Source organism: Eumetopias jubatus, unplaced genomic scaffold, assembly GCF_037043125.1.
Source record: "Eumetopias jubatus isolate StellerSeaLion01/CBP00866 unplaced genomic scaffold, mEumJub1_p1.0 scaffold_12, whole genome shotgun sequence".
NCBI classification, from domain to species: domain Eukaryota; kingdom Metazoa; phylum Chordata; class Mammalia; order Carnivora; family Otariidae; genus Eumetopias; species Eumetopias jubatus.
In genome coordinates this window covers 2,429,482-2,447,526 of record NW_028274818.1, presented here as the reverse complement: position 1 = coordinate 2,447,526, position 18,045 = coordinate 2,429,482, and the positions used below count along the sequence as shown (strand labels likewise).

General features: G+C 64.1%; 2 protein-coding genes across 3 annotated transcripts in view; one reads left to right on the top strand and one right to left on the bottom strand.

Annotated features, from left to right (window-relative positions):
• Positions 1-5,391, top strand: part of ARHGEF11 (Rho guanine nucleotide exchange factor 11) — an 82,529-nt gene extending 77,138 nt beyond the window's left edge. The window contains 8 exon segments of the mRNA XM_028090086.2: positions 611-829; positions 1,063-1,154; positions 1,156-1,282; positions 1,285-1,389; positions 2,522-2,611; positions 3,298-3,506; positions 3,727-3,916; positions 4,339-5,391. Of these exon segments, the coding sequence (XP_027945887.2) occupies positions 611-829; positions 1,063-1,154; positions 1,156-1,282; positions 1,285-1,389; positions 2,522-2,611; positions 3,298-3,506; positions 3,727-3,916; positions 4,339-4,397 (1,091 nt within the window). The 3' untranslated portion in view covers positions 4,398-5,391.
• A 1,455-nt stretch (positions 5,392-6,846) lies between these two features.
• LRRC71 (leucine rich repeat containing 71) lies at positions 6,847-17,269 on the bottom strand. Of its 2 annotated transcripts, none has more exons than XM_028090051.2 (15): positions 16,879-17,269; positions 13,410-13,559; positions 12,959-13,084; positions 12,791-12,866; positions 12,510-12,587; positions 10,489-10,557; positions 10,131-10,290; positions 9,959-10,042; positions 9,803-9,892; positions 9,218-9,373; positions 8,949-9,042; positions 8,546-8,634; positions 7,578-7,692; positions 7,185-7,306; positions 6,847-6,966 (listed from the first exon to the last, which is right to left on the bottom strand). In XM_028090051.2, the coding sequence occupies exons 1-15, from the start codon at positions 17,036-17,038 to the stop codon at positions 6,847-6,849; spliced, it is 1,689 nt and encodes a 562-aa protein (XP_027945852.1). In that variant the 5' UTR covers positions 17,039-17,269. The 2 variants fall into 2 exon arrangements, with proteins under 2 accessions (XP_027945852.1, XP_087873227.1); XM_088017101.1 differs by having other exon boundaries at positions 7,578-7,689; positions 16,879-17,038.
• Positions 17,270-18,045: the final 776 nt, after the last annotated feature.

Here is an 18,045-nt window from a genome sequence, read left to right as displayed (position 1 = left end):
CCTGGCTCTCTGGGGACAGGTGTTTGGCCGTGGAGGGAGAAGGGCAGTGGGGTGGAGTCCAGGGGCCCCTGCTTTCTGCAGCTGGGGGTTTCCGTGGAGAATGACATGCCCGTGGGACACCGTCCCTGGGATGGGGCTGGCGGAGGGCGAGGGGTCCCACAGAGGAATCTCATTGAGAGTTTCTCCAGGGAAGAACGTAGGACCCTGGGTTTAGAGAGAAATCTCCTGGCGGGCTCCACATCTGGGTCCCTTTTTTGCCCTCTCCGGGTCTGTGCTTTCTCTGGCTCTCCATTGGCGGTGTAAAGAGCGTTCCCGCCCACCCCCACCCCCGGCCTGCACTCTGCTTTCCCACAGCACTGCCCACCTGTGTTTCCCAGAGAGCTCACTGAGTGTCTCCTGACCAGAATTTAAGCTCCACGTGGGCGGGGATCCTTGTTTTATTTCTGGTGTATGCCAAGAGCCTGGGATGGTGTCTGGCCGTAGTAGGTGCTCAGTAAACGTCCGTGGAATGAATCAGTCAGGGTTCTAGCCCCTCGAATCCAGAGCCAGGCATGGGGTCGGCCCCCACGTGCCTTCCCTCCCCTGCCTCACGCTGCCCTCCCATCCGCAGCAGGCACTGGGCCCCAGCCGAGGGCCAAGGGGAAGCACCCGGCCCTGCTGGAGGATCCTGAGCAGGAGGGCAGCCTAGAGGAGGAGCTGGGTGCCCTGCCTCACCCCTCTGCAGCCCTGGATGGAGAGAACAGGGGCGGCCGGACGAGAGACCCCATCCTCCTGCCCCTCCCCGTTCCTCTGTTCCTGGACGGGCTTGCCGACTCAGCCCTGGAAGACGGTGAGTGCCTGCAGGCCCGGGGGCCCCGGTGCACTGGCTGACAGCTGCAGCCTCCATTTGCAGCCTCCACCTGCCAGAGGGCTCTCCCTGCACCTCCTGGAGGAGACCGTGGTGACCCCCTGTCCCCACCACCGGCTCCGCCCTGTGACGTTGGGAGTCGGCGGGGGGAGCAGCACCCCCGGGCCACCCCCGGGCCCCGTGCCAGGGAAGCCAGCCTCCTCTTTCTCCTCCAGTGGAGAGCCTGCGGCGCCTGATCCTATGGAGCCTGCTGCCAGGTCACCGCCCGGAAGCACAGCCCGCCAGCAGCGAGTCGAGGACGACCTCACCCTACACCGTCTCTCGTGAGCGGCACCTGTCACCCTGCGGGCCGCGGCTCCCCGCGGTGCGCCCCCCCTGCAGTTGAAGGACCAGAGCAGGACGACACGGCTCTATGCCCCCTGGAGCGGCTGCCCCCCGGGCCAGGAATTCTGGGGTCTGGGAGTCTCCCGAGCTGGACAGGAACCCGGAGGAAGAGGCCTCAAGCACCAAGGCAGCAGGAAGTTACAAAGTCGTGAGAAAAGGTAAAGTAAATCGGGACGTCCTGACGAGACAGGCTTACCAGGTAGAGGCGAGTCTTCTGGACGCCTCGTCTTCCCGGCTGTGTGGGCAGAGGCTCGCGCCGGGGCCCGGGAGGGGACGCTGACGCTGCACAGAGGCTTTGGGGTTGGACCACCGGACTTTAGAGCCCGTCCCCTAGCGTCTGTGTGACCCTGAACGTGACCATAGCCTGAGGACGTCAGCACTGCCTTGTCCACCGGTGTCCTGAGGAAACTGTGGCTCTCCCGGGGGGGGGCTCACACTCACACCCTACACGGGGCAGATGCTCGCAGCCTCGCCGAGGGCCCCAGCGGCATGGGAGGGCCACACCTCCAAGCCGGGAGGGTGCGTGGCCAGCCGAACGTGGCCGGGGGAGGCCATGGGCCACGTCAAAGCCAGAAGAGCCAGGAGCAGCTGGGATGGGGGCTCCAGAGGCTTTGGGCAAAGCAGTGAGCCAAGGGAGGGGGGTCCCCCAACGGAAGGATGGAGTGAAGCAGGTGCTCCCGGGGGCCAGGGTGGGGTCCCGTCCTCCGCTGCACTTCTCGCCCTGTCTGCCCGAGGCGCCCCCCCTCCTGTTTTCTGGGAACTGACCTTTCTTCTCTGCCCTTCGGTGAACCGGTGGACAGCTTTTCTGCAGCCCCCTGGGCGTCTTCAGTGCGACCTGTGTTCACTTTGTTGTCCCTTCTTTTTCTCCCCCTGCTGTCTTCGCCTGCCTTCCTGCCCCCCACTTCTCCCCTGCTCCCCCTTGCCTGCCCTGCCTGATCCCCCTCCCTCTCCCGTTCCCCTCCCCTCTCCCTCCCCTCCCCTGCACCCCTCCCCTGTTCCCCCGCTCCCCCCTCCCCTTCCTGCTCCCCCTCCCCCCCGCCCCCTCCCCTTCCCTGCCTCTCTCCCCTCCCCCGCTCCCCCTCCCCCTCCCCGCTCCCCCTCCTGCCCCCCTCCCCTTCCCCATTCCCCTCCCCTCCCTCCCCTGCTCCCCCTCCCCTCCCCTGCTCCCCCTTCCCCTCCCCTCTCCCCTCCCCTTCCCTGCTCCCCCCTCCCTGCTCCCCCCTCCCCTTCCCTGCTCTCCTGGTCTCTGCTCTCCCTGGTGGTGTCGGCGGCTGGTGGCGGCTGGTGCAGCTGAGGTGGTGGGCAGCAAGGCTGTGCCCCCAGAGAGCGGCCAGTCAGGGCCTGAGCCACCTGAAGTGGAAGGCGGAGCAGAGGCAGCTGGTAACGATCTCCCCTTGGAGCTAGAACCAGGCCAGGGTTGGAGTGTGGGGCCTGCGGGGGGCAGAGCCAGGCTTTGGGAGTTGACCCCTGCCTGCAGTCACAGGGCGCTCCCCTGTGCATCCTCTGGACCCCAGGGGAGAGCCCCGGGCGCTAGTCGGGACACTAGTTGGTGCTGAGTCCTGAGACAGGGTCGGGAGGTGCAAGGGGCCCAGAGCCCCACGTTCTTGGTGTCTCCCCTCCCCTCCCGCCGTGGCCGACCCCGTGTGAGCCCAGGGGCCTGTGGGATCCTGCAGGAGACGGCAGGGGGGCAGGGCGCTGTGTGGAGGCTCGTGGCAGAGCTTGAGACGGGGCAGACGTGAAGGAGCCTCCCTGTGCTCATTTTCCCACCAGCTGCCCTCTCTACTCCTTCAAGGACTGGGAGGTGCTCCCGTCTCCTTATTCTCCACCACTGAGCATCTTCCCTCCCGCATAGGCCAAGCTGAGCAGAAGGGCCATCGAGAAGGCTTTCTGGAGAAGGAGGGCCTTTCGGGGACGGGTGGGCAGCGTGAGGCCAGCATGAGCTGAGCTTGTCCGCAGGATGGCATCCCCAGCCCCCCGGGTCGGTGTGGGGAGCACTGGGGGCTTGGGAGGTGGTTCCCACTCCCTCTGTATCTGTCTCCTGACGTCCTTCTCTTGCCCGGGGACAGGGAACTGCTTCTATGTCAGCATGCCGGCAGGACCCCTGGACTCCAGCACCGAGCCCTCCCAGCCCGACGGCCTCCCTCCCTGGCAGCCTCGGGGAGGCAGTGGAGGTCTCCGGCACCCCAGCCGCTCCCCGTCCAGCCTGGTCCTCAGGGACGTGGGCAGCATCTTCCGCACCATCGAGCAGCTCACCGTCAAACTCAACAGGCTCAAGGTTGGTGGGCCGGGGTGGGGGGGCGTTTGGGGCCTTCAGTCCCTTGTCCCAAGAGCCATCGCGCCACGAGGGAGGCATGCCCTCCGGCCGGGTCTCTCCCCACAGCCACCCTGGAGCACAGAGCCACCCTTGGGCCCGGCGAGGGAGCGGCGGCCTGGCCCCTCCCCCAGGGCCCTGCCACACAGGGCCAAGGTCAGACGTTCCCCTGCTGCTCTCCCAGGACATGGAGCTGGCCCACAGAGAGCTGCTCAGGTCCCTCGCGGGAGAGTCATCGGGCGGCACCACGCCTGTGGGCAGTTTCCCCACAGAGGCGGCTAGATGGACAGACAGCTCCTTGTCACCTCCAGCCAGGGAAGCCCTGGCCTCCGACTCCAGGGATGGCCACCAGCCAGGGCCGTGCTCGGAGGACGGTGAGCGAGGCGATGTCCTCTGGGTACCCATGGGGGGCGGGCGGGGGTCCTCATCCCCCCTGAGTGCAGTTAAATCACACCCTCAGCTTCAGAAAGGGATCTTCAGGGAAACCCCACGGAAGCTCCCCTAAAAATGGGAACCCTTCCTTGGATTAGAGAGACAATGAACCAGGGAGATGGTGTCCCACCTAAAACCTGCTCTTAACGAGTGGGCCAGCACGCAGCTGCCCAGGGGCGGGGGGCCGACAGAACCGGAGTGGGGTGCGGCACGCCCCATGAGAGACCCCGGATGGGTGCTCCAGGTGGATGCACGGGAGGAGGTGCTCTCGTGAGCCCGAACGCGGAGGGGGGGTGTTTGGGGGGAGGCTGGGGGTGTCCCCCCCCCAAGGCCAGCTCCTCACTAGGCTCCTGCTGCCTCATAGGCTCCGACACCCTCCTGGAAGACAGCACGGTGCACGCAGCCTCGTCCCCAGGACTGTGACTGTCCCCACTCCTCTGGGGACTGGCCGGAGGCAGGGGCACAGGGCTGTGGGAGTCCGGACCTCCTCCCTGCGGTGGAGGCCGTGGAGGACGGGTCTAGCGGAGACCCTGGGGGCGCCCCACGTGCCGCTTGGTCTGCTCAGGTCCCGGTCAAGTTTCAGTGTCTTCCTCTGCCTGCAGCCCCCCAGGCCTCTCCTGAGCATGCTGACTGCATCTGAAAGGCCCCCCAGACACACAGGGGACAGAAGGAGTCTCTGTGTCAATGCACTTTCTTCCTCCCTCCTTTCCTCCACAGGACCCCAGGGCTGAGGTGTGGGGTACCTCCGCCTCTGCCTTCTTTGTCACTTTGGTTTCCTATAAATACGTATGTACTGTATGTGCATCTCGCTTTGTAAATAACTTCGACCTGTTTTGTTTGTGTTCCTGGGGTGCCGGAGGCAGGTCCAGAGGACCAGCTCGCATCTCCTAGTTAACAGGCGGCTCCGGGGTCAGGGCCCAAGCCAGACCTGAGCACCGGGTCGCCCAGGGGCAGGAAGGTGTCCTGGCCCACCTGGCTTGAGAGCCCAGCCTCTGTGGCCCTAGCTGAGAGCTTCTTCCCCCTGCCAGGACTTGTCCTCTTCAGGGGAGTTCCTGCCCCCACCTCTGTCCACCCTTCCCCACCCTCTCCCTAGAGAAAACCAGTGTATCAGGTACGGCCCTGAAAACTGGGCCCAGGAGGTGGGGCAGGGGGTTTGAATGCTGGAGTCCCCACATTAACCCAGGACCATCCCCAGGGGCCACCGGCAGTATTGGCCCCTGTCCCCATGGCAGCCCCCTTCCCACACACTGTGCTAGGTGTATATATACATATATATAAATATATATATAATATATAAAATATAGAGATGGAAATGACTGTTTTCCTGTTAAAATAATGTATACTCTTTTATTTTCTCTCTCTCATGGTTAAGATTTTTTTTTTTTTTTTAAGAAAAGTTAAATATTCTTCAACTGTGGTGGTGTGCGTGTGATTTCTGGAACTGCTCAGACAAAAGATACTGTGGTGGTTCTCAGGATTGGGTGGAGGACACAGAAGGCAGCCCCCACCCCTGACATCAAGCCCCCGGGCCCCACTGTGGCCAGAGACGCCCCCCAGAGCTCCCCACACGTGACGTGTGCTCACTGAGCCGCCGTCGGGCAGACTAAGTTACACGGCCCCATGGCCAAAGCGGGAAGAGACACAGAACCCATGGCATCGAAACAGGCAGTGGACCCAGAGTCGGGGGACCTCAGCAGCTGCCTTCCATGAGCCCCAGAACTTTAAAGACAAAACAGGGAGGGCCGTGTCAAAGGCCTGGCCGGCCCTTACCGGTCCCATCCTCCACTCTGTCGCACCAGCCCTGACAGCTCCCCCGGAAGCCGCGTCCCCCAGACCTCCTGCCTCTCTGCCTTCATCGATGGACCAGGGGACAGACTCCCTTCGGCTCTGTCTTGTGCTCCCTCCCAGACCTAGCACGTGCCATGGGCCTAGAGGCGGGGGGGGGGGGGGGGGGGCGACGCGCATTCCTCAGCAGCCCGGTGCCCAGAGGCACAGAGGCCTGAGCCCCGCAGAGCCCTGCAGAGCGGGAGTTTGGGGCGAGGAGAGCAGATATCCATGGGCCCAGGGGGTATGCCAAGACAGAAGGGACGCTTCTGGAAATTCTCCAGAGGCCAGCCCCGTACTCCCTGGGCCCCGTCCATAGGTGTCTCAGGGGAGGCCCCCCGCTCGCCAGGCTCCTCCGGCCCACCTGCCGCCAGGGCTGGGTTCAAACTGCCAACATCTGGGGCGAAGGTATTGGGCTTCGTGGTGCTTGGCCTTCACTCCGCTAATGCGGAGAGACTTCGCACCCTCTCCCCTCTCTGAAGTAGCCTGCCAACTCTGCATTCCTTAGCTGAGTCCCCGTCTCCTCCAAAGTGACCAGATGCCTGGGCCCAACAGGCAGACACAGAAGAGGCGGGGGCCTGGAGTGGTGGAGCCCGAGCCCCGCCCGTCCGCCCCACCTGCACCCCCTCTGCTGGGCCTGTGCGGGTGGCTTACAATCCCAGTCTTCCCGCCGCCGGCCTCTGAGAGCAAAGGCTGAACGCGGACCCTGACGCGTCCCCTGTCCTACAGGGAGCTCAGGCAGAGAGCCAAAGCACGGCCGAGGAGGCAGGGAAGAGGCGGGAGCGTCGTGCCCCGCCCGCGGCTGCCCCGGCTGGAGGGCCCAATTGCATCCCCAGCAGAGCTGCGAAGCCCTCCAGCCATTTCGGGCCACGTGACATGAACAGACTCAGTCCAAACGTTCCGTGTCGTTCTCAAACAGCTTTCAGACAACCACAAGGGGAAAAGAAAGTACAGTGATGACAGAGTTTGTTAACGACTGGAGCTCTCCCCCAGGGAGGCCAGCCCAGCACACCGGGAGCAGAGCTGCTGTGGAAGAAGGGGAAGGGGGCTAGGTGGAGGAAGCCATGGTTTCCTCCTCCCTGGGCTTGGCCTTACTGATGGGGTCCCTTGGCAGCATCAGCTCCTGGATCATGGTGTACGTGGGACATTGCGGGGAGAAGCAGTTTTTCTGAAGGAGAGAAAGGAAGGTGACAGACGACAAAGGGATATGGATCAGTCCCTCTGGGAGGAGACAGTTGGACGGGACAGGGTGGGGCGGGGCAGGGGGACACGGAGAAAAGGCGCGGTGGTCATCGCTGCTGGTCCAGCAGCAAGAGCGGTGGAGGTGGTTGTGGGAAAGGCATGAGGGGGCCCCCAGACCTGCTTGGGAGCAGGGGACTGACTCACCGCCAGTGACAGGCACAGCAGCCCCACGGGGCCCTTGGCCGCGCTCTTGGACTTGGAGAACTGGGCCTGGTGCTGCACGGTGGCCAGGAAGCCCTCCAGCCCCACCTCGGTGATGCGGTTTCCTGGTGGGGGGAGCGGCCCAGGTGGCCCCCCGCCCCTTCCCCTCACTCCCCTGACTCCCCCTCTGGCCTTCCTGCCTCTGTCCTCCCTCCCACGTCTCTCGCCCGACCTGCTGTCACCCCAAGCCCTGTGCGGGACAACGGCCTCCACCCTCAGGATGCCCAGCTGGGGCGCAACCATGTTCTGCTCCATGGAGTCGGGGCCGCCCACCCCTGGCTGCACGGGGCCCAGGTGGCCTTGGGGGAGGACGACAGGGGTGCTCGGCAAACATACGGATGAGGTTGAGGTGCAAAAGGACCTTGTTCCCGGGCATGAACACTTTCCCCTCTCGGTGCTCCACAGGCTCCAGGAGAGGGCTAACCACCTCTGAAGGCTCGGCAACCAGCTGCTAAAGCAGGAGAACACTGCAGCCGAGCCCAGGGGCGCCGCCGCGCTCTCTGTCCTCAGTGCTGCAGGGACAGAGATGAGCTGGCACCGCCCAGAAGCACCCCTGGAAAGTGAGCCGGGAGCCAGGGTGACGCAACGCCCCCCCCACACACACACACACACACGGAGAAGCCAGGGTCCGTGCAGCCCGGAGGAGGCCCACAGCCCAGAACAGCCTCTGGGAGCAGGGGCCTGTGCTCCCAGGCCGGCGGGGCCTTCGGAGGAGAAGGAGGAGGAGACTCCCAAGAGGAGAGACCCCTCCCTGCCTGCGGTGGGCGGTCTCCTGACTGAGACAGGTGAGGACAGAGAACCTGGGGCCGCTGAAGGCTGGGGCGGGTGGGCGCTGTGGGGTCGGCAGCGGGGAAGTTTCTGAGCAAGGTGCGAGCCCGGTCGGAGGTGAAAGGGGGAAGGCAGGCTCCAGCAGCAAAAGAGAGGGTCTCCAGGAGCCGTGCCCAGGTGGGGTGGCACCAGGACCCTAAAGACGCCCTGCCTTCCTGGGGGGCTGCTGACAGGGGTGAGGAGGAAGGGGGAGCGCACCAGCGGAGGAGAGCTGGGGAAGTGACTGGTGGCCCCGGGGCCGTGGGGAGAGTTGAGACAACAGGGAAAGGCGAGCACTGAGCCCCTACGGGCCCCCAGCCCAGCGAGCCCGCGGGGATGGGGGGGCACACGTGGACGACAGGATGCGAATGGAAGCCAGAGAGACCCCCCCCCCAGGAGGGGCTGCAGGGAAGGTGCAGCTGCCCAGCACACTCCCCACCGTGGCCCCCTCCTTCCCCACTCGTCCCGCCCCCCCCACCCCTGCTCCCCTAGCCTACCTCGGACTCCAGCAGGAAGCTGCGCTTCTCTTTGTTCCCGGTCTTAGGCCCCTTTCCCTTGCTCGGCTTCTGCTCGGGGATGGTGACCTCTGGAGCAGGGAGACGAGCCAGGATCACCGCGCGGACATGCCATACCGCCCAGGGGCCCCAGAGGGAACGGGCTGGGCGAGGAGGGACGCTCCTCAAACCTTGGGATCGGGCGCAACGGGAACAGAACTCTGTGGCTGGGTCCCTTCCCTGAGGGCGATGCCACGGGGGTCCAGGCCGGGGACATGGGGCAGGATGGGGGGCTCGCCAACGGAAGGAAACACGGCCCAGAGGGGCCGGCACCAGGAGGACGGGCCCCCACTGCTCTTCCTTCCCCGACAGCAAGGAGGGGCCGCCGGTGGGCGGCGACACTTACTCCCCTTGCCCGCCTTGGTGGCGTCTTCTTTCTTGGGAGTTCCCTGTGTGGGTGACTGCCCTGACCCTGACTTCTCCTCTTTCTTCACCCCGTCCTGTGGGGCGCAAGGAGAGATGAGAGGCCTGCTCGCCGGGGAAGCCCTGCTCGCTGGGCGGAACGGCCAGATCTGGCCCCCAGGCCTGCCCTGGGCCTCCCCAGGCCCCGCCCTCCTCCCCGCCTGCGCTCCGCGGAAGCTCCCCCTGCCCGGCCACGGGTCGCGGCAAACCCACCCCTGACTTCTCCTTCTTCTTGCCCAGGCCCCTCGGGGTCTTCGCTGTGGGCATCCTGTCCCTGTCTGACCTTTCGGCCAGTGCAGCATTGCTGACCCCCATCAGGGGGTTCTTCTCGCGCTCTGCTTTGGAGTCCCCGTGTCGGGAGGAGGAGGGCTGTGCCCACAAAGGGAGGGGATGGAAGAAGCAGCCAGAACCCCTCCCTCAAGGAGGAGTGAGGGGAGCCTCACGCCTGGTGGCTGGACTGACAGCACCCCCACCCCCTCCCCCTCCCCAAACGCGACACTGCTGCTGGGGACACCTCTGGGGGGACGCTGGGGTGGGGGCTCAGACGCTCACGCTGGGAGGGAAACAGCAGGACACTTTCAGGGCTCCAGGTGCATGACGTGAGTTCATGCAGCCCCAGGAAGCCGCCATTCCGCAGGTGAGCCAACAGCCCGAGCTCTGGGGCTGTGACCGGCCTGCTCGGGCTCAAACTCTATCCTTCCCCTTGCCCCACACACTGCCGCCCGGGGACACACTCGGCGCCTGCTAGGCCTGCCCCAAGGGGCCGGCTTAGGACAGGCGGGGGGCCGCGGGGCTCACCGATCGTGAGCGCTCCTGAGACCCCTTCTCCAGCAGGAGGCGGCGGCGCTCCACCACCTCAGTGTGTGTCAGCTCGAAGGGGCGCAGGACCTGGGCCGAGCGGCCGGGTCAGACGCCAGTCACGGACCCCGGCACCCTCCCCACCGCCGCACCCACCTCGGCCAGCTTCAGGGCGCCCTGGTCCTTGATGCGGTTGTGCGCCAGCGACAGCCAGAGCAGGGCGCGGTTCAGCCGGAGGCCCTGGGGCGGGGCGTGTGTGAGCCCTGCCTCCGGCTGCCCCGCTCCCCGCATACCCACTCCCCGCTCTGGGTCCCCGCCAGACACACACATCCGCGATGTAGCCAGCACCCGCGTCCCCGATGTGGTTGAAGCCCAGGTTGAGTGAGACCAGGGTCCGGTTGCAGCTGTGCAGCGTGGACAGAGCCTGGCCCAGCAGCTGCGCCCCGTGGTCATCGATGTCGTTGTTCCGCAGGGACAAGTGTGAGATGCTGCGCGTGTGGGGGGAGAGCAGGCTCACTAGGAACGTGGGGTCGGGGCTCGCCTCTCCGGAGGGCCTGACCTCTGAGGGTGGAGGGGCAGGAACCGAGGGTCCATGGCAGGTGGTGGAGGGAAGGGAAGGGTGGACTAGGGCTGACCTGGACTGGGGAACAGGCGCAGAGAAAGGGGGCGAGAAAAAGCAGTCTCACGTGCTGTCCAACGCCATGAGCTTGTGATAGGACTGCTCAGGCAGCGGGTTGCCCTCCAGAGACACCTTCCTGCGGACGGGGAAGGTCCGAGAACCAGGAGGCACCACTGAGGCCCCAGGAGGGAAGGGGTCAGAGAGGAGGTGTGGGTCTCTAGGGTGCAGCGTGGAAACAGAGTCAAAGGATGGCCTTCCAACAGAGAAAGTTTTATGGGACAGAAGGGTGGCGGGGTCACTCCCCAGCGACAGGGGCCTGTGGTGACGTGGCCTAAGCGAGAATCCCTGTGACCATCACTTCCTGCCCCGGAGGGTGGCTGGACCCAGTGACTCCCTTCTGACGGAATGGGATATGGCAAAAGTGGTGAGATGTCCCTTCTGAGTTCATGTTCCAAAGGGACTGCGGCCTCAGTAGGGGGACTGAGCCCCAGTAGGGGCTCCAGGGCATGCGCGGGGCTACCCGCCGGCAGCCAGTCAGGGGCCATGCGCAGCACAGCTCGGGGGCAGAAGCTGCAGCCCAGCCAGGTGACCAGGTGACAGCATCCCCAGACAAGAGCCCCCCCCCCGCAGCTGGCGACCCCCAGCTCAGCTGCACCCGGATTTATCTCACACCCAGAGATAAGAAATGGTGGTTCTTTTAAGCCACTACCCTGAGAGGGAATTTGTGAGGCAGGAGGAACAGAGGACCTTTTCCAAGTCACAACAAAAACTGAACTAATGGCTAGAAATTTCACTACTTAAAAATATTCTCCCACGATTTAGTATCAGTGCTCAACCTTTCGGGTTGGTTCATCTTTCACCTAAAGCTGATTACATTCATTGTAAATTATTTGATTATGTTGATGTGACTTATTTTTGTATCTTATTTTTTTTAAGATTTTATTTGACAGAGAGAAAGAGGGAAAGAGAGAGCACAAGCAGGGGGAGCGGCAGGCAGAGGGAGAAGCAGGCTCCCCGCAGAGCAGGGAGCCCGATTCAGAGCTTGAACCCAGAACCCTGAGATCATAACGTAAGCCGAAGGCAGACGTCTAACCGACTGAGCCACCCAGGCGCCACTATTTTTGTATCTTAAAAATGAACTCTACAGTTTTGTTTCTGCTGGCTAATCTGTGTTTTTTTTTAATTTTTTTTAAAGATTGTATTTATTTATTTATTTGAGAGAGCGAGAATGAGAGAGAGAGAGAGAGAGAGCACATGAGAGGGGGGAGGGTCAGAGGGAGAAGCAGACTCCCTGCTGAGCAGGGAGCCTGATGCGGGACTCGACCCCGGGACTCCAGGATCCTGACCTGAGCCAAAGGCAGTCGCTTAACCAAGTGAGCCACCCATGACGGACACAAGTTATGTTTCACGGTGTTCTATATGAAGAGTGTTGAGGACACCATCCCGGCCCTGGACAGCCGTCCATCTCCCCCACCGGGGAAGGTGGGCCAGCCGTGTGAAGCACTGGGGGTGTGTTCTGTGAGGCAGGGTAAGTCAAGGCTGCTGGGGGAGCCTCGGGAAGGAGCGGCCAAACCAGCTTTGCAATCCGCACCTGCAGCTACACCACCTCACCCCTCGCTCCTGCCCCCCTCCTCTTCCTCCTTCACAGCTCAGCTCAGCACCACCTCCTCCAGGCAGCCTTCCTGTCTCCCTGTCCTACACCCATGAAATGGGGTGGCATTGCTCTGCCCGCACTCCCCGCCGCCATGGTGCCCATGCAGCCCTGCAGTGTCTGTCCTAAATCCTTCCTCTCCCTCTCAGGCTGCCTGATCCTGGCCAGCCCTCAGTCCAGCGGCAGGCCCCAGGCAGCGGGCATGAGGGAAAACCTCCAGGGAGAGAGTGGGTGGTGGTGGGACTGGGGGAGAGGCGAGGAGGGATGGGGCCCGAAGGCCAGGCTCTCTAGGCCCTGGTGCGGCAGCAAAGGGACCCGCTTCTTCTGGTCAGATTGGAGCTTCAAAAACCAACACACCCCTTGGCAGGGATGCCACTCTCGTCCCCCAACTGCCCACCCCGCCAGGGCCCTCCCCACTCCCCACTCGCCTCTCTGACCTGAGTGTGGATGTGCAGAGAGGCAGGAGGGCAATGAAGGTGGTCAGGGTCTTATCGGTCAGCCCCACCTTCCACAAGCTGGACTTGGAAGGTACAGAAACCCAGCTGGAGCCTCACCTTCCCTTGGCGGCCCCTCCAGCCTCACCCTCCCTCATGCACCACCCCACACAGTCCCGGGGTCTCCGGGCCCCTTCAGTTCTTTCCCCCAAGCCACCAGAGCCCACCTGTTCCCCCCCGCCCCACATCGGCCTTCTGCCCTCCCCAGCCCTGTGTCCCCTCACTTGATGGCCTGCAGCTGGCTGAGCGGAGGCAGACATTTAGAGAAGACACCCAAGATCCGCTCCTCGACCTTCCAACCTGCAGGAGGAGGAGGAGGAAGACGCCTCAGGCCTGGGCGGGGGGTGGGGGGTGGGGGGGGACAGCGGGGCTAGGGGGCGGGCCGGGCTCACCACGGATGTAGATTTCCTTCACCGACTTGTCCTCGGGCTCCAGCTCCACCTGGATGGTGGGCCGGAAGAACACGTATTTGCTCTCCAGACTGTTGAGGCTGCAGGACCCCGACAGGCGCTGATCATCTACAAGGCAGGGGAGCGAGGAGACGGCGTGAGGAGGGAGGAAGCAGAGCCACCGGCCTGGAGGCGGCTGCAGGGGAGTACCGCTCACATGGTGGGGGGGGAGCGCCAGCCTGGGGGTGCCGCTTCTTGGGGTGGGCTGGGGTTTGGGAAGGAAGGCGGGAGACTCACTCACTCCACCCCCCCGACTTTGAACCCTCCCTTCACGGCCGCTGAGTAAATAATGCAATCTGCTCGGCGCCCCAGCCATTCGGCCCGCCTTGCGATGGGAGACTGGGTGGCACCAGGCGACCCTGGCAGGCACCCCCGGGGCTCCTCTGGCACTCACCTAAGGTGGGCTTTTCCGACATCGAGGCCGAGGGGACGAAGGCCGGGTGCGGGCGAGGCCGGGGGACAACTTTGGGGAAGTCAGTGTAGCCGGAGCGCGTGCAGAGCTCGGCGAAATCCGTCTCGAGGACCCCCGTGCACTGGTACTCCTCTGCGGGGCGACGGGAGGGTACGGCGGCTGTGGCCCGAGGCCGCCACCGGGGGGCAGCAGAGAGCAGCGGGCGCCAGCGGTGTCCCCCGCCCGCGGGGACGGCGTAGGCCCCGTGTCCCCGGGCTCACCCGCCGGGGGCTTGGGACCCCTCCTCCAAGGAGGACGTCCTTACAGCCATTTTTTAAACGTAAAATGCGTTGTAAAGACCCGCAGCTGAGAACACTTGAGAGCAAAGAGCGGGAAACCCAGACCCCGGAGAAAGGGGGCCAGAGGGCTCAGGATGCACACAACCCGGGGCGCCTAACCTCTGTACGGGCGCCTCCAGCCAGCCACCGGTCAAGGCCGCTTCCCTTCCGCCGCCGGCCCCCCGGGGGCCTGCGCCTCCCACAGTGTCCCCCACCCAGCCTCCTCCCGTGCCCCTGGTTCGCTGGGACGGCCCGGGGTCACGCGGGGGGAAAGAAGCCCAGGCCTGCTGTGAGCAAAGGCAGGAACCCAGGAGCACCTCTCCAGTCCCAGCCCCCCACCCCCACCCTGCACCCCACTTGGACACCGAGCTCCCGCAGAGCCTCCGGCTTTTATTTACTCAGCAAACCAGTATATAGCACTTACTCCTGCCCCGCACTGTTCTAAATGCTTTAGAAACAATCAATTCATTCAAGAGTTACACTAATTCAGACAGGCGCCCGCCACATCCCATCCCGAGGGCTGTGCAGAACTGAGTGAGTCCCCAGAGGCCCCTGCTCGGTTCTGCTTCCCCAGGGGCATCCCAGGAAGAAGTGGCTCCTGGAGACGGGAAGGCGTGTCCCCGGCCCGTGGGGGAATCTGCAGGCAGAAGGGTTGGCCTGGCGCCAGCCTGCTCTTCCAAGGGCCGAGCAGCCTGGAGCCCCCACAGCACCGTCACTCCCACCCGGCCGGCGGCCGGGGCTGCAGGCTGACCCAGGGGCAGCAGGTAGCCTGCCCGGAGGCGGGAGATGGCCTGGAAGCACAGGGGCTCGGCGTTCGTGGGGACAAGACATGAGAGGTTGGAGGGTTCTCGTGGCAAAGGAGCGAGAGGTACGTTCCTCGTGCGCCCAGCCATCAGGGGGAACGCGACACACAAGACACATTAGCTCCCTGGACAGGCCCCGGCGTAACCCCGTCGCACAGCTGCGTCGGGCACACTGCGTGCCGGCCGGCGCTGCTCCCCCTGCTGCGGGAGCCCCTCAACCCTTCCCGCTTCACCCACGCCACCTTTCTCTACAACAGACCTTCTCAAACTTGAACAACCGGGAGAACCAGTTTCCTGCCCCCCCCCCGCCCCCCGCAGGGACCCTGATTCCACCGACCCGGTGCAGTCCGGGGAGTTGCATTTCTAACAAGCTCACGGCGATGCCAAAGCTCCTGGCCAGCACCTCGAGGGCCGCCGCGGCTCCAGAAGCGCGCTGCCTGCCTGAACCTCGCCGCCCGCCCGACTCGCTCCGCCTCCGCGTCTGCGCTTTAGCGAGCGGTTACCTGGGGGCCGGCGCCGCTCCGGAAGGGCCTTGCTCCAGCTCCCCGCCACGCACACTCCACTCTCACTACTGACCTTGCCTTTGCACTTCTTGAGAAACAGAAGCCCGCAGATGGGATTTCCTCTAAACCCGTAAACCTTCCTAAAACCTTCCTACTGCCGCCATCACGCTCTGAGCCCTGCACCTGCCGCGCTGCACGCAGCGCCGCCCTGACCGCCGTGTTGCCCTGCCCAGCGTCCCGGGCAGTGGTCACCCCCATTCTCTCCCACCTGTCGGCCGGCCAGCTGGACTTCCCCGCCTGCTGCGCCTCCCCTAATAGCTCTAGGCTGGGTCCTGAGTGCTCTGCGCCCTCTGGTTACACTCCCTCCTGCCCCAGGGGAATCTCTTTCCTTCCCAGGCCTTAAATACACCCGGACATCCGCAGCTCCCAAAGTGACATCTCCAGCCCTGCCCTCTCTTGAGGGCTCCAGACCCAAGTGTCCAGCTGTCCAGCCGACATCCCCCCCTCGGAGGTCTTCTCTCACACGCCCTTCCTCCAGGCCTTCCCGTCTGCGTTGAATGGCACCTCAGCCCGCCTCCTGGAACCTGGGAATCCTTCTGGCTCTGTCCTTCTCTTTCCACCCCAGCCGAGACCACCAATTCTTATTACCTTCTACTTGGGAAGTATTTTTCCAGGAAGCCTAATCCATTCTCCCTCACTGCTCAATTCCAACCACCCATCTGGCCTGTTGAAATGCCTCATACTCCACCTCCCTGCCTCATTCTCTCCGCTTCCACGCCATTGTCCATACAGAGCGGTGTGTGGAGACCGGCACCTGTCCAAGGTCTGACAATCAGAGCCTCCCCCCAAGTCTGTTTCCCATGAGTCCAGGGACAGCAAGCCCCTGTCCCTCCCAAAGCAGATGGATTTGAATCCAGACGACTTCCAAACGGGGCTCCTGGCTGGCTCAGTTGGTAGAGCATGTGACTCTCGATCTCAGGGTCATGAGTTTGAGCCCTTTGTTGGATGTGGAGCCTACTTAAAAATAATAATAATAATAAATTCCAATTCCAATAAATTCCCCTTCATGTATCATCTGTTTGGGTTGGGGTTCTGTCACTTGCAACATACAGAGCCACATGCTTACTTGTACTGTGCCGTGGTTTTCTTTTCCCAGAAAACGTAAAAGGACTGTGTGCATATTGTTCTCTCTGTATCCAAAAAGTAATTGTTGGATGAATGAGTGAATGAAACTCAAAGTCACCGCCTGGTGGGTTCCCTCCACCACTCCCCTCCCCCGCGACCTCCTATCACTCCCTGGGCCCTCTTCTCTCATACATCTTATCACATCTTATGGCATTTGTCACCATCCCAAACCACAGTGTGGGTTCTCTAGGATCAAGTTCAATTCAAACATCTGCCAAGCTGAGTTCCAGGAGCTGGGCTGAGAGTACTGGGATTTGTATTCCGAGATGGAGTAGAGAGCTGGTCACACGGGTGCACAACGTATGCTTGTGGAGGAACAAAGGAATCGCAGTTTACGAAACACTTTCCCACGGTCCACTCCACCGCTCCTCACATCCCCGTACTACAGAGAAGGAGGGTGCCCAAGGCCGCACTGCTAATAACGGTTAGCACGCAGAACACCCCGCCAAGTGCCAAGAGCTGGGTACGTGCACTTGCTGAACACAACGCTCCTTAGCACCAGAGATGCTACGATTCTCCGCCCGCTCGGCTGTCGCGCGCACCAGAGCGTCTTCCCGCACGACCAGTGCAGCGCCCGGCACCACGACGGCGCCCACCCGCCCTGGCAAAGCCGAGCGCACGCGGAGCCCCTCCGCCCGCCTACCAGGGTTCTTGGGCTCCTCCTCGCCCACCGGCTGCAGGACGGTGGCCGGCTTCTCCTTGGCCCCGCGATCCCCCTTCTTGGTCACTGAGCTGGACGATTTCTGGGTCCCGGGACGCGGGGCCCTGGGGGAGGCCCCGGGCGCACTCGCCTCGCCAGACATGCCGGCGCGGTCCGCCGCGACTTTGGGACGGCTCGCCCGGCGAGGAGGCGAGACAGGACTCCGTTGGGGCCCGCCCAGGCGACGGCCGAACCAGGGGTCTCTACTCCGCGACCACCGCTCGCCCCACCCGCAGTGGCGCGCCTCCGCGTCCCTCTCCACGACAACCGTGCGCGGCGGGCTGGCCGGCGGGAGCAACCGCAGAGCGCGCGGGGCCACCCGGGGGCGCCGCAGAGCCACAGGAGAGGGCTGGGAGCCCGGGGGCGGAGCCACAGCCGAGGGCGGAGCCACAGCCGAGGGCGGAGCCACAGCCGGGACGGGGGGCGGGAGAACCTGGGAGCTCCGCAGAACCAGAGCCGGGGGCGGAGCCACAGCCGGGGTGGGGGGGGGGAATCCGGAGGCGGAGCCAAAGCCGGGGCGGGGTGGGGGAGCCTGGGAGCGCCGCAGAGCCACCGCGGGCCACCGGGCGGGCCACGGCCGGGGACTCGGGAGCGAAGCCACGGTCGGCGGCGGAGCAGCCCGGGGGCGGAGCCAAGGAGAGAGCGCGAGGGAGGAGCGGGGCCAGGCGCCCTCCAAATCCACCCGGGAAGCGGCGCTCTGGAGAGCCGGGAGCATGTTAGGGATCGCCGCAGTCGGAAGGATCTAGGCAGGGAGAGTCGGTGGGGGCAGATCCACTTTCTGGGGTTCTCCCTCCTGTCCCGGAAGGAGAGGGCTCCTGATGGAAAAGGCGTGGCACTGGGTTTCTATTCTCTAGTTAGCCTCTGGGAGATGTGGTAGTGGATCCGGATTCAATGTCCTCGGGCGGTGTAGACCCTGTCGGTTCCACACCGGCGGGCCCCCATTTGAGTAGCCCCTCTCCCGCCTGACGTCCCGCCCCAGCCGCAGCAGCCTCCCCAGGGTTGTGCTCCCCGACTGCGGCTCCCAGCACCTGCGGGTCTTTGAGCCTTTGTGATGCTGCCCTGTAGACAGGCGGCTCCTCGGAAGCGGGACTTTACGCAGGCTATGAGCTC

Excerpts from the sequence above, each read along its gene's own strand:
- LRRC71 (XM_028090051.2), bottom strand. The coding sequence starts at position 17,038 with ATGTCTGGCGAGGCGAGTGCGCCCGGGGCCTCCCCCAGGGCCCCGCGT. Across the intron at positions 9,893-9,958 it reads GCGCCCTGAAGCTGGCCGAG|GTCCTGCGCCCCTTCGAGCT; the intron begins GTGGGTGCGGCG and ends CGCTCGGCCCAG. Across the intron at positions 9,043-9,217 it reads AGAAGAAGGAGAAGTCAGGG|GACGGGGTGAAGAAAGAGGA; the intron begins GTGGGTTTGCCG and ends TGCGCCCCACAG.